At 36.7% G+C, this 14,669-nt stretch overlaps 1 protein-coding gene across 1 annotated transcript in view; it reads right to left on the reverse strand.

Annotated features, from left to right (window-relative positions):
- The window catches only part of mRpL4 (mitochondrial ribosomal protein L4), a 55,071-nt gene that overhangs the window by 19,937 nt on the left and 20,465 nt on the right, over positions 1-14,669 (reverse strand). Inside the window, exons 2-3 of the mRNA XM_089090577.1 lie at positions 4,236-4,314; positions 2,219-2,379 (exon numbers count right to left, since the gene is read on the reverse strand). Of these exons, the coding sequence (XP_088946703.1) occupies positions 2,219-2,379; positions 4,236-4,314 (240 nt within the window). The remainder of the gene's footprint in view (positions 1-2,218; positions 2,380-4,235; positions 4,315-14,669) is intronic.

Genomic DNA, 14,669 nt, shown 5'->3' on the forward strand with positions numbered 1-14,669 from the left:
AGGGGGGAAGATTCTAGGTACACAGCCAAGGCTTACTTGTCCTTCTCAAGAGATGTATCCGTCTAAAACTTCTATTGTAATTGAGTTTTTTTTTTTCACTGTCCTGTATACACTTGCTTTGAAAGGGTCTCGTGGGGCTTCTTTTCTTTGAATTCTAAATTGTTTTCCCATTGGGTTTAGAAATTCCTTGCCTTCTTTTCCACTCGAAGTCAAAGTTTGACCGACACTCCATGTGCGTGACCTTGCCTTTTGCTTTTGGTTTGTTCATATTATCTTGTCCGGCTTCAGATGAATTTTCCCAAACTACTGAGCCATCAGACAAAAATAAATCATTTGAAAGGATAAAAATTTTTTTAAGGTGAGTTACTAAGCTACCAGTCCTCTCCATTTCAATTTTGTTTAATTTAAACGACTGTGTTTAAATCCGAAATTGTTAAAAAGAAGAATTGAAAAGAAGAAGACAAGAAGACCGTGTCTATTCTATTCTATTAAATTCTGCTTTCAGTATCTACGACTGACGATAAGAAGTGCCAAAATTAACGATTTTCTATTGAGAAGTAATAAAACTCCAATGTCTTTTCAGGAGAAGGAAAATACAACGTAGACTGTCTCTGACTGACATGAGTACCGGGAACTGAATGAGGCTAGAATAAATGACTCAAATGATTTCACAAAAAGTAGGGGCTAGATCTAAACGACCAGGAATAAACCAATCATACGCGAGAATAAGCAGGTTTTTAAGGCATGAGTTCCTACCAGTCCGGTTTCTTTAACCCGAAAAACGAAATTAGGAATTTAACATGAAATAAAACGATTCGATTCTATTAACAAGCGAATTCGGATTTTGGTATCTACAAATGAAGCTGTGTCAAAATCAGCCATTTCTTTACTGAGAAGCTTGAAAATACAAAAGTCTTTCCAGAGAAGGAAATACAACTTAAGCTGTCTCAGAATTGAGCACCTGAGGCCTCACTGAGGTGCAAATAAACGACTTATACGACTTCGCAAAAACAAGGGAAGGGGGGGTGAGTCATCCCCCCCTTCGAGCCACCCGTGGTTCCAAAGGAACCTCCATTTCTAAAAAATTGGAAAACAGTACTACACTTTTCTTGCATAATTACACATAATTTCATTAATATATTCAACATTTATTGTATCTTCAAGTTAGATTTCCAAACTAATTAATCACAAAGTAAGTCTCTTGCCTTTTCATCTTGGTGTTATTTTTTTTCTTCCAGTTTCAACTCACTTCCCATTTTTTTCTATTCAATGGTTTTTTTTCAAATTTTTATTAGCACAAACTGACAAAAATATACGCTTGATGGACATCCTGGTAAAGTAGCCTTTATACTACAATCTCCCTAATGAGCTTATTTTCATTTGAATAAGCTTTATCCAATAGTCTGAAATAGCGTTTTGGTATATTTGTTATCAACAAAGAAACTATTCTGACCTACACAGCCAAAGAAATGAAATTGCCAAAGGCATAGTTGGAAATTCACAAATAAATCTAAATGTTAGAAGGAATTAGAGACATTAGAGGCAATGTCATAAGCCTATTATACCATAAGATATTTATATTGAAGGCACTATTAACAGTCTAAGGTCACCCAGGGGCTACAAACTGCTTTTGGACTTTTCCCTTTCTCTACCTTTATCTATGTGTCTTAATTTTTGTTATCATTGGCAGCACACTACCACTGGAAACAAAATATATTTTAAATGTTTAACAGACCCAAGAAAAAGTACTTGGATTGCAGACCCGAGAAAAGCACGAAAAAGGAAATATGGCAAATCAGACCATTTCTAGGTAGTATTCTACAAAGGTACACTTTGGCCAGTTGATAGCCTGCAATCCATAGAATAAAAAAAAAAAAAATGAACAAAATTGAGACTTCGTATGAGTAGGAAAATTTACGAATTCTTTAAACTGTCCCCCTTCCCCTCAAAGAAAAATATACAGAAGTAAAAACATTTTTCAAGCAGAAAAGGTTTTTTTTTAGCTGCTTTGAAGTTATTGAAAGTTGCCCTATCTTAAATGCTAGTTTTCTATGCTACTTTTTTTAAACTGGCGTTGCGCCATTGTCTATAGTGGGTAGAAATGGCAAAACGAGCCACTGACTGGTCAACACCACTCTAATCACTAACTTTACCCATAACACTTGTACACTTCATACAGCTGAGGAAAGAATCAGAGGTAATCTAAAAAAGAACTTACAACATGTTTGTATAATTTTTGCCATCTTGCATTCTTGAACAGAATGTCAATCCTAGGATAATGAGCAAAGACAGTAGGGTTCAAGAGTTGAATCCTTTTTTCTTCACTGTTTTCTGCTTTCAAAGACTCAATCCAAGCTTCTCTAGGTGACAGCACCGATTCTAAAAAATAAATAATAAATTTAACAATATAAATAAACTGTGCAAACAGTTTAAGTGGGTTAATAATATAAAAATACCTGTATAAGAGATACATTCATATGGAACAGGACAGGTGTGATATAAGGGAATTTCAATCAATTTCCTCTAATGTTCGAAAGTAGTTATCTAAAATACACTTTTTTGGTCTTTTGACCCTACATATCCATAAGTGGGGTAGATGAACAAATACTATCTGATTTATTGGCTACAGGGTCATTTCTTTGCCCAAATAAATGAAAATCAACTGACTATTTTCATGTCCTTTTGTTACCCTTTTAAAAGGGTAAAGTTACCCTTTCACCGTTACATGGAGAGGGTCTTCAAATTTTGATTGTGTTTTGTTTTATGGTTAGAAATTTTTTATTGTATCTTTAGATTTTTATTAGTAATTTTAATGTTATTTTTGTGCATTAAGGACGGTCAAGCTGAGGTCTTGACCAAAATATTTGCATTGTAGTCCAAATTTTTCACTGGCTTGTATAATCCTCGTTTTTCTCTTTTTTTACTATTTTTTCGTTTTATCATGATTAGCCAGTGTGGTCTCAGAAATTATTTAGATTTTATTAATGAAAATTGTGACAACAAACAATATTACAAATTATTGAGTAAAACCAGAGCAATAGCACTAGTTTCCCTTTATCTTAATTTCTAATTCGTTTCAATATTCTAAAGTTCCACTTTTTGCTTACTCCAAGATTTTTCACGTTTTTAGAAGAAAAGATATGCATAACGTTCTCCAGATTAACACAAAAATTTGCACAAATGAACAGATTTTCAGGATAATTTGGTCAGGCGCATGACCAAATATGCAAGGGGATGGGGAGAGAACCATGGGGCCTGGCATTCCCCTGAAATCCTAAATTATCCAGAATTTCCCAGCCCTCCTTATTCAAAATTTTCAAATTATTTTTTTTTATTCCTCCCTCCCAGAAAACTACCTACGTACGTGTCTGAATTTGTTTGAGATATTCCTCCTCTCTGATATAGCTGAAGCACAATATTTTTAGGAAAAAAAACAAAAGCATCATTTCAGAGACCTTACTTTACATGGACGGACTAGGCAGAGCTTCCTTCTAATAACCATCTTAAGACCCTCCTGAAAAAGGGGTTACTACCATCTCATTATGCTTATACTCTTCTCGTTCTACTTTGCCATAAAAAATACGGTAAAGCATAACATCTGCAACCTTACTGTACAAGGAGGGAAAGGCAGAGCTCCCTCCTGAGAACTGTCTTAGTTTTCCTCCTAAAAAAAGGCAACCATCCCCTCTCCATTCTACTACCATGCTGGTTTTAATGAACCATGTAACTTTAAAAAAAAAACAACAGAGGAAAGGATAAGACCGGAAATCTTACTATACATAGAGTAACAAATAGAACCCCTCCTGTGCGTTGTGCTAGGACCCCTCTAAAGAAACATTCAGAAAAAAATAAATATAAAATTCCTTTGTATCAGTATGCATATCGTATCTACATATCAGGATAGAAAAAAAGTTTACTATTTTTTAGGACTAAATCCAAAATTGTCTATCCAAACTTTGTATTTTCTCTGTCTAATATTTTGGTTATACAAGTCTATGTTTCAAATCAAGCAAGGTGTTATACAGCAGAAAAGCTACAGCAAAATATGTTATTGAGGAACTTGTCTTTTGATATCAACAGGGAAAATGAGGTCTATAGATCAGCAGAGAAAGGACTTATGAATTCTATGAACATATGAAAAATTTAAAACAAACACTAAACTAACTAATACCAATACCAATTTGTAGAATTACTACTGTAAGTGGTAACAAAGGAAAAGCATCAAGCATACTTACTTTGCCATGAGGCAATTTCAAATGCTGCAGGATGTATGCCCACTGAAGAAGCCTGTTGACTATCGATTTGAGTTGATACCTAGATTAAGGAAAAAGAATCAAATTAAAGCATATGAGAAGTAAAAGTAAAAAACAGAAGTGGAAAAAGACAGATAGCAAAAAAAAAATGTTGAATCAAAGGTTATACATGGAATTGTACATAAAGGTCAATAATATCATAGGTACAGATACAATTATACTGTATTTAGATTTAAAAAGACAGAAGTGCAAAAAACAGATAGTAGAGCCAAAATGTCAAATCAAAGGCTCAATGTGCAATTTATTTAAAGGTCAGCCACACGTCATTCCAATTTTGATGGAGAGGGGCAGCATATTCTTGAATGAGGAGAACGAGGGGGAGGGTAGGCAAGGATTTCCAGGTCATTTCCCTTTTTTGCCAAATACTTTGTCCTTTTAAGCCTTAAATATAGGGGATACTACCCCTGGTCCAACTCTTTAAGTGACATCCTGGTTGGTGCTTGTAATGTTTATACAACTGTTTTGAAGATATTGGTAAAAAAAAAATGGGTGCACAAGCTTTGATGAAATAACAGTAGGCCTACTTGAGTAAATTCCAAGGGTTATTATGCCTATTATGCTGAGGAACAACGTTTTTAATGCTACAAATGTAGGCTATTTTATGCTGAATATGCAACCGAAAATTTTCTATCATCCACATTTTTTTCAAAAAAAAGAAGAAATATTGATATTATGGATAAATGTTTAAGCAAACAAAATTCAAATTGTGCTCCCTAGAATTAGGATCAATTTATATATTTATTAAATATATTTTTGTTTATGGTGGAACACCCAAAACATCAGTATTCATTTAGCTCTTGCTAAGACAAGACGTGATGTGAATTGCCTGCCTAGATAAACCGGTTTAAAGCAGACTATGAGTGCTGCAAGCGATAATGACAGTTATTTTTATTCGCCTGTTTAGAACTTTATCCAAGTAAATGTAGAAGCGGGAATTGACGTCAATATCATCATGAGTCATACGGTTGATTGATTCAAGAATTCGGATGTTTCAACTGCATAGATTGATCTATATTCAGCTACAGATCCAGATGACTGTTGTCCTAAGCGCGTTGACAATAAAGCAATTACAAACAATATCAGAGATATGATTGATTTAATCTGGAAATGTGATTCTGAGAACATAATTATTCCTATTTATATGATCCTGCTTCCAACGGAAATTCCTACCATACCGGCTGTAGCATATTCACGCTTAGCTACCAGGATTAATAAAATTGGCCGAACTCTAGAAGTTATTGATTCTAAGCTCACAAATTATGATATGAATTTCCCGGCATTACCCACTGTCCCCGCGAATGATAATCTAGCCACAGTTGTTATCTCGAATGTGCCTAAGGTTTTGAATAACCCAACAAAACGTAGAGAGGTAATTGACAAGATCTCCGGTCATGAGGCAATTAGCAGCATACGGTCGTCTAACGATAAACTTGTTGTAAGAATCGATAATGTGGCCGTGAATGATTTTTGCAAGGCTGTGCCCTCAGTTTTAGCGAATTCTAAAGCCAAACTTATCGAAAAGAAATATTTTGGTCTATTAAAGGATATAGGCACTGATTACGATATCTCTCGCCTTACTGAATACCCTGGAGTCTCTGATGTAACAAGGCTTGGAACTTCCCTTGCACTCAGAATTTCGTTTGTAGATGTTGCAGCTAAGATCAATGCCATTAAAACTGGATTGAAAGTTGATTATGAATTTTTGCGCGTTTTTGAGTATTTTTCAGATCCCGCGTTGTTGCCATAGATGCCGTTCTCCTGACCACGTAGTTGCCAATTGTAGAAGCCCAGTTGTGAAATGCTCCCGATGCTCCGATCCCCACGAATCATCAAAAGACTCTCCCTGTCAGTTGTCCCCTAAATGTGCTAACTGTGGTGCAGACCATGTGTCATATAGTTTGCGATGTCCCAAGTTGCGTGCTATTGCTACCAAAGGTATTGCCAAATGATATCTTTGCCTATCTCTATTTGTTCTTTTAATATTAATGGGACCAAAGATAAGGACATTTGTATTGATAATCTTCTTGATACATTTGATGCAGTCCTTTTTCAAGAACATTTATTGCCGGCTGTGAGCGTAAATTTCCTTGGACGTAGCCCCGGCCACATTGTTTCTACAAATGCCCGAAGAACTCGTGGTCGTCCCTCCGGTGGGTTGGCTTGCGTGCTGAATCGGAAACTCTCTTCCCTTTCCCCACAGTGTTACGGATCTGATGATATTTATTTAGCCGTCAGGATTGGTGATCTTGTTCTATTTTATGTTTATTTGCCACATAATAAGAATAATCTTGCGTCATTCACCCATTCTGTTAAAGCGTGCAAAAAATTGGTATCGGGTATTGAGAAACTTGGTTATGATTGGCTACTAATGGGTGAAATAAACTGTGACATGACAATGTCCACCCCCCGATCCGATTCACTGCTCGAGTGCCTCCCCCTTGGTTTCCGGATTCTGACAAAAGATCTTCCATTTACTTACATACATGCCAGCGGCTCCCGGTCTAACCTTGACCACTGTGTATACTCTGCTGGTGTTACAACTTCAACTGTCCACGTTGATAAAGATGAAAGAGATTATGACCACATACCCATATCTCTGTGTGTGTCAGTCACATCTAAACTAGTAATAAATACTCCCCAATCCGTAGAAAAAAAGTGGTTTCAATGGCGAAATTGGAATCGTTGTGATTGGCCTCTATATGTGGCCACACTTGCAAGCCTGCTGAGTACCATTAATGTGCCTTATAACCTCCTCTGTTGCGGAGTTACCTCACCCAGTGCTCGTTTGCAATTGAATACGTATTATCATCAAATCATTTTATGTTTGAAAAAAAACCGAACAAGTAGCTGTCCTAATTGAACGTATTCGGTCCAACACGCGAAAGTTTGTTTGGAATTATGACCCTCTTTTGAAAAAAGTGAAAAATCACGCCAAGCTATGGTTACGTATTTGGATTGCTTGTGGGCGTCCCTCTCGTAGTACTGTTTTTGATATTAAACGTAAAACGAAAACGGCTTATAAAAGACAACTGCGGTCCGTCCGTGAAGCTGGAGTTAATTTTCCAAACAGTTCGAAAGAGTGGAAGTTTGTGACTAATTCTTCTAAGTTTACTGATTATAAGAGTGATAATATTCCGCAATCAGCTTGGATCCAACATTATTCTAATATTTTTTCCCGTGTTAATTTCGCAGTACATAGCCGAAAATCCCAACTCCTAGCTAAGTATCTTCCTGAAAAAATGCAACAAAAGCACGTCCCTCCTGTGTCAGCTGATATAATTACTGATTCGATCAGGCGGCTGAAGTCTCAGTCTATTGATATTGATGGTGTAAGTGTTTTTCATTTACGGAAAGATTCTCGGGAACTAGTAAAACATTTACAGCTACTTTTTCAAATCCGTCTTTGCTGTTCTTTAGTGCCTGATAGTTTCCTATGTGGTACATTTACCTCAATTGTAAAGAGAGGAAAAGACGTAAATAAATGTGATTCTTATAGGCCTATTACTGTCGCCTGCGAGCAAACTTTTTGAATATGTGCTTCTTCCTTATATTATTGATTTTGTGAATTATGATGCTAATCAGTTTGGATTTAGAAAGGGGATTTCTTGTCAACATGCACATCGGGTGCTTGCTCTCCTTTTTAAGGATGCACAAGCGAAAAGTCAATCATTACATATATGTGCTTTAGACATATCTAAAGCTTTCGACAGTGTTGTGCACCCTCAGACTTTTTATTCTTTACATCAGCTTGGTATAAACCCATCGATTATTTCTCTGCTACGTTTTTGGTATTCGAATTCATATGTGAGATTTAAATCGAATGGATGTGCTTTTGGAAAGATTCCTGTTAAATGCGGGGTTAGGCAGGGAAGGAGTTCTTTTGCCTCATATTTTTAATGCTTGTATTTCGAGTGTGATTAATAAGATTCCCTCCAGTTGTTTTTTTGGTTTTTCGGAAGTGTCTTATTTATCATATGCTGATGACCTCCTCCTGATTAGTCGTTCCAAAAGGAGGCTTGAACGGAATGTTAGCATGGTTGGATCTATGCTTAGTGAAATAGGCCTATCATTAAATACTTCGAAATGTGAATATTTACTCTTCAACACTGTTAATCCCCCTGCTACTCCCCTTGCTTGCAACACCTTTATGGTACCTAGTCTCCCTGTTATCAAATGGCTTGGTATTTCCATATGTGAATCCCTAGGAAGCATCCGGCGTAAATTTATTTGTGATTCAAAGGATAAGCTTAAAGCTGGTAATGGGAAAATAGTTGCAAACCGTGGACGTTTTAATAGGCATGGTCTTGCTAAACTTTACTGTAGTTTCTGTGACCATGCGATTTTATCCGCTTCTGGGCTGTATCCATTTTTTACTAAGCATGATCTGAAACAAATGAAGATTAATTATTTTAGATACTGTAAGTTCCTATTATATTTGCTGCTTGCTGTGTGCAATAGGCACCTTGTTGGTCATTATGGTGCAACAGCAATTCTGTCCTCGCTTGAAGCAGTGCAAGCAAAGATTAGTCAGGATGCTAGTTTTCGGCCCACATCACAGTCTTATCCGTTTTTTTATTAGTGATTATATTTGTGGTTAGATTGTCGTTGTTCTTTTTCTTTTTTTTTGTTGTTGTTTGTATTGATCCACTATTTTACATTTATTTCACAGTGGGTTAAAAATAAATATTATTATATTATATTATTATTATTGCCTTTCATCAAGTATTATCTTTGTTTTATTTAATAGGTGTACTGTAGTGTGCCTTTTAGATATTTTGAGTTTCTGTGACTGATGTCCAATCCAGATCCACCTGACCCCTCTCTGGAAGGGAAATAGGCTATTCCCTGGAGTGATGCCGCTATTTCTCCTTCTCATGCCCCTGACCCTACAAACATTGAGAATCGAAAAATTGTAACAGCCACCTCTAGACTGCCATCAAGTACATCCACTTCAAGTGAAGGTACAATGATCTCTTTAGGATCACCCCAGCTGAGTGACCCGAATTGTCAATTACCAGGTAATGAAAACCATCTGGCATGGGATGATTTCCAAGTAGTCCAAAAACATAAGAAAAAGACCTTAAAAGGCCTTAAATTATCCACAACTTCAGAGGATTCAACAGCCCCAACCCCTGGTAATGAAATATCCATCCCAATGTTTGCTGTAGTAATCTCACCAGCTCAGACAAATACAAAAACCCCACCCCCAAAATTTGAACCCAAAAAACTCGTTGATTTTTTTAGAATGAAAATTTTTAAGAAATTGAGAAAGGAATTTGACCTATTCATTAATAGAAATGGAGAAGCTGAAGTATTTTCAAATGATGTAGCTTGTCTGACCCCGTTGCTGGACCTGAAACATATTGGTAACATGGCAGTAACCTGCAAACCAAAAGAATAAATTCTTCAAAAAGAAACTAGGCTAGTCATTTATAATGTATCAACTTTATATGCAGACACTGATATCCAAGAAAGCCTTACTGATAACTCCCTTTATAACTGTCAATTAAAATCAACAACAAGACTCAAGAAAAGAAATGGTAAAAATGAACTAATATCTAGCAACTCAGTTCTTTGTGTATTCGAAGGAGAATATTCACCAGAAACGTTATTCTTATTTGGAGGAAGAGTTGCCTTTAGACACTATGATGAAAAGTCAATCCAATGTAAGCATTGCTTAAAACTAGGGCACACACAAAAATTTTGTCCATTTGCCACAGCTGTTGTTTGTAAAAATTGTACTTTAAGGGGTCACTTGGAAAACAATTGCCAAAACCCTACAAAATGTACAAACTGTGGTGGTTCACACCTTTCTGAAAACAGAAATATGTGCCAAATACAAACAAAGAAGTCAGATTAAAATATAAAAGAAGAATATACCAGTACCTATAATTACAAATACTATGAGAAAAGAGACTAGACAGAATCAACTAAACTTTCCCAGCACACCCTCCAAAACATTAACTCCTGCCCAAGATCTGAGAAGACATCCACAGCAATTATGAAAAAAAATACCTTCTACTTACTAGCTTTAAAGAGACTTAATCCCTGTCAACAACTGAATTTCCTATAAGTTTGGTTAGCCCTTCTTTCCCCAGACTTGATCAAAAAGTAGGAAGACTTTCAACAGGTTCTTCCCCTTTGCAACCAAAAAGACCTACCTTCTTATCTATTAGAGGCACTGAACCTCCCAGAAGAAATATGAAACCCTGACACCCACAATTTTAGCAGGTAATCAATTTAGAAATTTGTCAAAATTCATTATTACGCAGGAACTTATTTGAACATCAAATTATGACACAAAAATGAAAGCCATAATATGTGAGAAAGCACTAGAGAAACACTTTCCAGAGTCCTTGCTGAAAGAAGTGACACATGAATTTATGGAGCTAGTTGCTACAGTTGCTGCTCAAAATATTCAAATTCCCCAATGATTAGACAAAAGCCCACCCAACTGACTAACAAGAATAATGTCATTGATAAACAGATTGTATTGCAATGGAACACATTCTCACTTAATAAATTGAAAATACTGCAACTCTGAATGGAACTCTGCCCATATTTAGATAAAGAGTAAGTGGATATAATTTGTCTCCAAGAAACACACTTGAATAATCTTAAAAGAGTGACCATACCAGGATACAAATGCTACCGCAAATATAGATATTCTGGCAGAAAAGGAGGGGGGGTGCTTCTTTTTATAGCTGAGTTTAGTTAATTCACCATTACCATGAAAGCAACACGATCACGAAGTTGATGTGGTGGGAGTCTCAATCACTTAGATTTCAGGAGATAGTCTAATAATTAAATATATGAATAACCCAAAGGGTGATATAGATGTGTTTAATATTTTATCAACTGAAGCAGAGGGCTAAAACCTTTTTACTTTTGGTGACCAAATTGCACACATCCAAACATTGGGAAAATGTTAAGCAGTCAAAATGGAGCTGGAAAAATGTGGAAAGACTGTTATTGGAAAATAATTACATAGTGATTCTAACACCATATAATTGCCAACATATTACAATTCCAACTGACATCCAACTACAGACATTTAACGACAGACATCCAACTAAGTCCTGCTTCTGCTATTGATCAGGTGTCAATTAGTAGAGTAACAGATCTAGAGAGTGATCACTGTGCTGTAAAGACAATTATCTCACACATGTCTTGCAAAACAAAACCTGGTAAAAGGAAATTTATTACAAAGAAAGGTAAATGGCCAGTGTTCAAGCAAATCCTGCAAGAAGCTGACTATACTCTTCTCGAAGACTCTTTCCTAATTGACGATAAAGTGAAAACCCTTAAAAAAATTATTATGGATGCTGCATACAAAACAATCCCTAAGACAAGCAGTAATGCTTGGACCCCTCTTGGAAATAAAAGAACTAAAGACTGGTGGAATGATTTATGCACAGCTACAGTGGAAGCTAAACACATAGCAAGAAAGACATTCCAAAAACACCTATCAATGATCAAAGCAACTGAATATAAACGTAGCTCGGCAAAGGTAAAAAAAGCATGTCTACAGGCTAAAAAAGAGGTACGGAATAAATTTCTGACTGGAGTAGACCATCACACTGCAGTATCTAAGATTCACCAATATGTAAGCAAGATGAATGGCAAGAAAATTACACTTGATGATTGCAAGTATGAAGTAAAACACCAGGGTCCGCTAACAAAATTTTATAATTTAAAAGCTGAGATATTTGCAAAAACATACATGAAGAATCACATAAAAGCTGTTTTTCCAAACCCACCAGTATGTGTCCTCTCTTCAGTAGCACAACATAAGAAGTCTTTAATTTCACCTTTTGTATTATTTGAGTTAGATACAGCCATTGAAGAATGCAATCAAAATTCAGCACCAGGGTATGATAAGATACACGTCAAATGGCTGATTGAATCACCCCATACCTTTCGAAATAAACTTCTTGAAGTATGCAATAAGGCATGGAGAGAAGGGAAATTCCCAACTTCCTCGAAAATTGCCCTTATTCACCCAATCCTCAAACTTGGGAAACCACCCAATAACCCAATATCTTGTCCCTCGATAACCCAATATGTTGTCCCAATGGACAACATAACCAGAATTGAAACAAACATAGCAGAGGCTTTGCAGGAAGGTGAATTTGGAATTGCTGTGCTGTTTGATTGGACAAATGCAGATGGAAATGTCGAACACAAAAAGTTACTAGAAGTTATGAATAATAAATTTTTCCGAGAATTTGCTGATGATCTACTGGTGTGGAATAGACACAAGAATATAACCTTACTCCAAAGCTTAAATCAGGAAGACATAGATGATGTGTGCCCGTTTTATAAAGCATTTGGCCTGCCCATTTCCATCCCAAAAACAAAGGCAAGAGTGTTTTATAACCGACAAACATCCCTCCCTAAACCCTTAGTGATAAAAGGGAGCACAATAGCTTATCGGCCATCAGTCTGTCTACTGGGTATGACCATTGACTCTCGTCTAAAAGGGCAACAACATGTTACGATGTTGAGAATGCCAATTTTAAAACGACTCATCATCTTAAAGCAACTTGTATGATTTAAATGGGGATCTTCGCCAAAACTGATGATTGATTTTTATAAACTGTATATTCGATCTAAAATGAAATATGGCATTCATTTCCTTCTAAATGTCCCTGTACATCTGTTTGAAACCCTGGAGACACTCCAAAATTCAGCCATAAGAATTGCACTGGGTTGCATAAACATACTGCAGTACATAGGCTAAAAGAGCTCTCTGGACTAATTGCTCTGAAACATAGAGCTACTATGCAGAGAAACTGTTACTTTACAAAAATACAATATTATAGCGATAAACATGCAGTCTTTCCAGCGACTTTTGCAAACCCTAGAAAGCCTCAGCACCATAAGTCTTCTTGGTGTCAATATCTGAGCAATCATACCAATTAGCAAAATGAACAGGCAGATAGTTACCCTTTTCCAAATTCTCCACTATGGGAAATGGAGGCCCCTGAGTGTCATCTCATTTTGTTCCCTAAGGATAAATTTGTTTATACTGATCAGTATGTTTGTCAGCTTTTTGCCAATAAAATTTTCTCACTATTTCCCGAACATACTCAAGCTTATACAGATGGCTCAGTAAAGTGAACAAATGCAGATGCAGGGGTTTGCATTCCATATGTTTCCTTGAATATATCAGTACCTCCCCCATCCAATACTTCAATTTTGTCAGCAGAGCTGTTTGCCATTCAAAAAGCCCTGGAAGTTATGGCCAACCTCAGACCAGCTTCAAACAACGTGTTAGTTCTCACTGATTCTAAATCTGCCATCCAACTAATCAAAAGAATAAATTATGAGGCTGCTGACTCAGATTTAAAATCTATTAGAGATTCTCTCCAAAGTCTTATGAATGTGGATAGTTCCGTTTGCTTGCACCATATCCCCAGCCATAAAGGGCAGACCCACAATATAACAGCTGATACGCTAGCTAATGAAGGAACAAATGCTTGCACCCCTCCAGACTCAAAACTTGGGAATCTTTGAGATATTATAAAACACCGTGGAAAAACAAAGTGCACTCCATTCGTGAATTCCCTGTTTCAATCAAGGGAGGATTCGGTGTGGTATTACAGGTTAAACTCTGGATACCTGTTGCTGAACTCTCTTCGATTCCAATGGAATTTGCATCATTCACCACTATGTAGGTGGTGTTCAACATCAGTGGAAACCCCCCAACATATCTTTTTTGAGTGTTTGGTACTGGCACCATAAATCACAAAGATTAAGTTAAGCTGCCAGAAAATGGGTGTTCCAGAACCATTTGATGCCATCATTAATTTACAACAGCATCCTAACACTGAAAGACCAATCTATAATTTGATGATTCAGATCATGAAGAAGACAATGGAACACTGATAGCATTCCACAGTGCAGAAGAGAGCGAAAATAAGTAGGAAGCGCCGCACAGGTACCGACAGGCCTATTGGCCTTAAATTGCTGGGGACAGGTAGCTCAAGTACTCGCGCTTCCCACAACCCTTTACCAAAATTATGGCTTTCAAATGACATGCCAAGTGGAGTGTATTTTTATTTTCAGGTGCTGCTTTTACAAGGATAAACAATTATTGCTGACCATTCTGAAAACATTATTGAAGAAAAACAAGGATTTAAGATACTACTCTGAAATCAAAGGGGTGAAAGGACTGCGTGGTAGTCCATATACCCTCATACAAATTCTGGAACTGGACATGGGCGCCCATATGGGGGGGCAGGGGGGGGCTCGTGCCCCCCCTGGCTGAATGATGCTGCCTTATTTTTATATTTTTGTTCTGAGATTTCTATTATATAGCATTAAAAGTAGCAATTAGACGAAGTTTGCCCC

This window comes from Artemia sp. Qi Xiang Cuo, chromosome 6 (assembly GCF_049724085.1).
Source record: "Artemia sp. Qi Xiang Cuo chromosome 6, ASM4972408v1, whole genome shotgun sequence".
NCBI lineage: Eukaryota > Metazoa > Arthropoda > Branchiopoda > Anostraca > Artemiidae > Artemia > Artemia sp. Qi Xiang Cuo.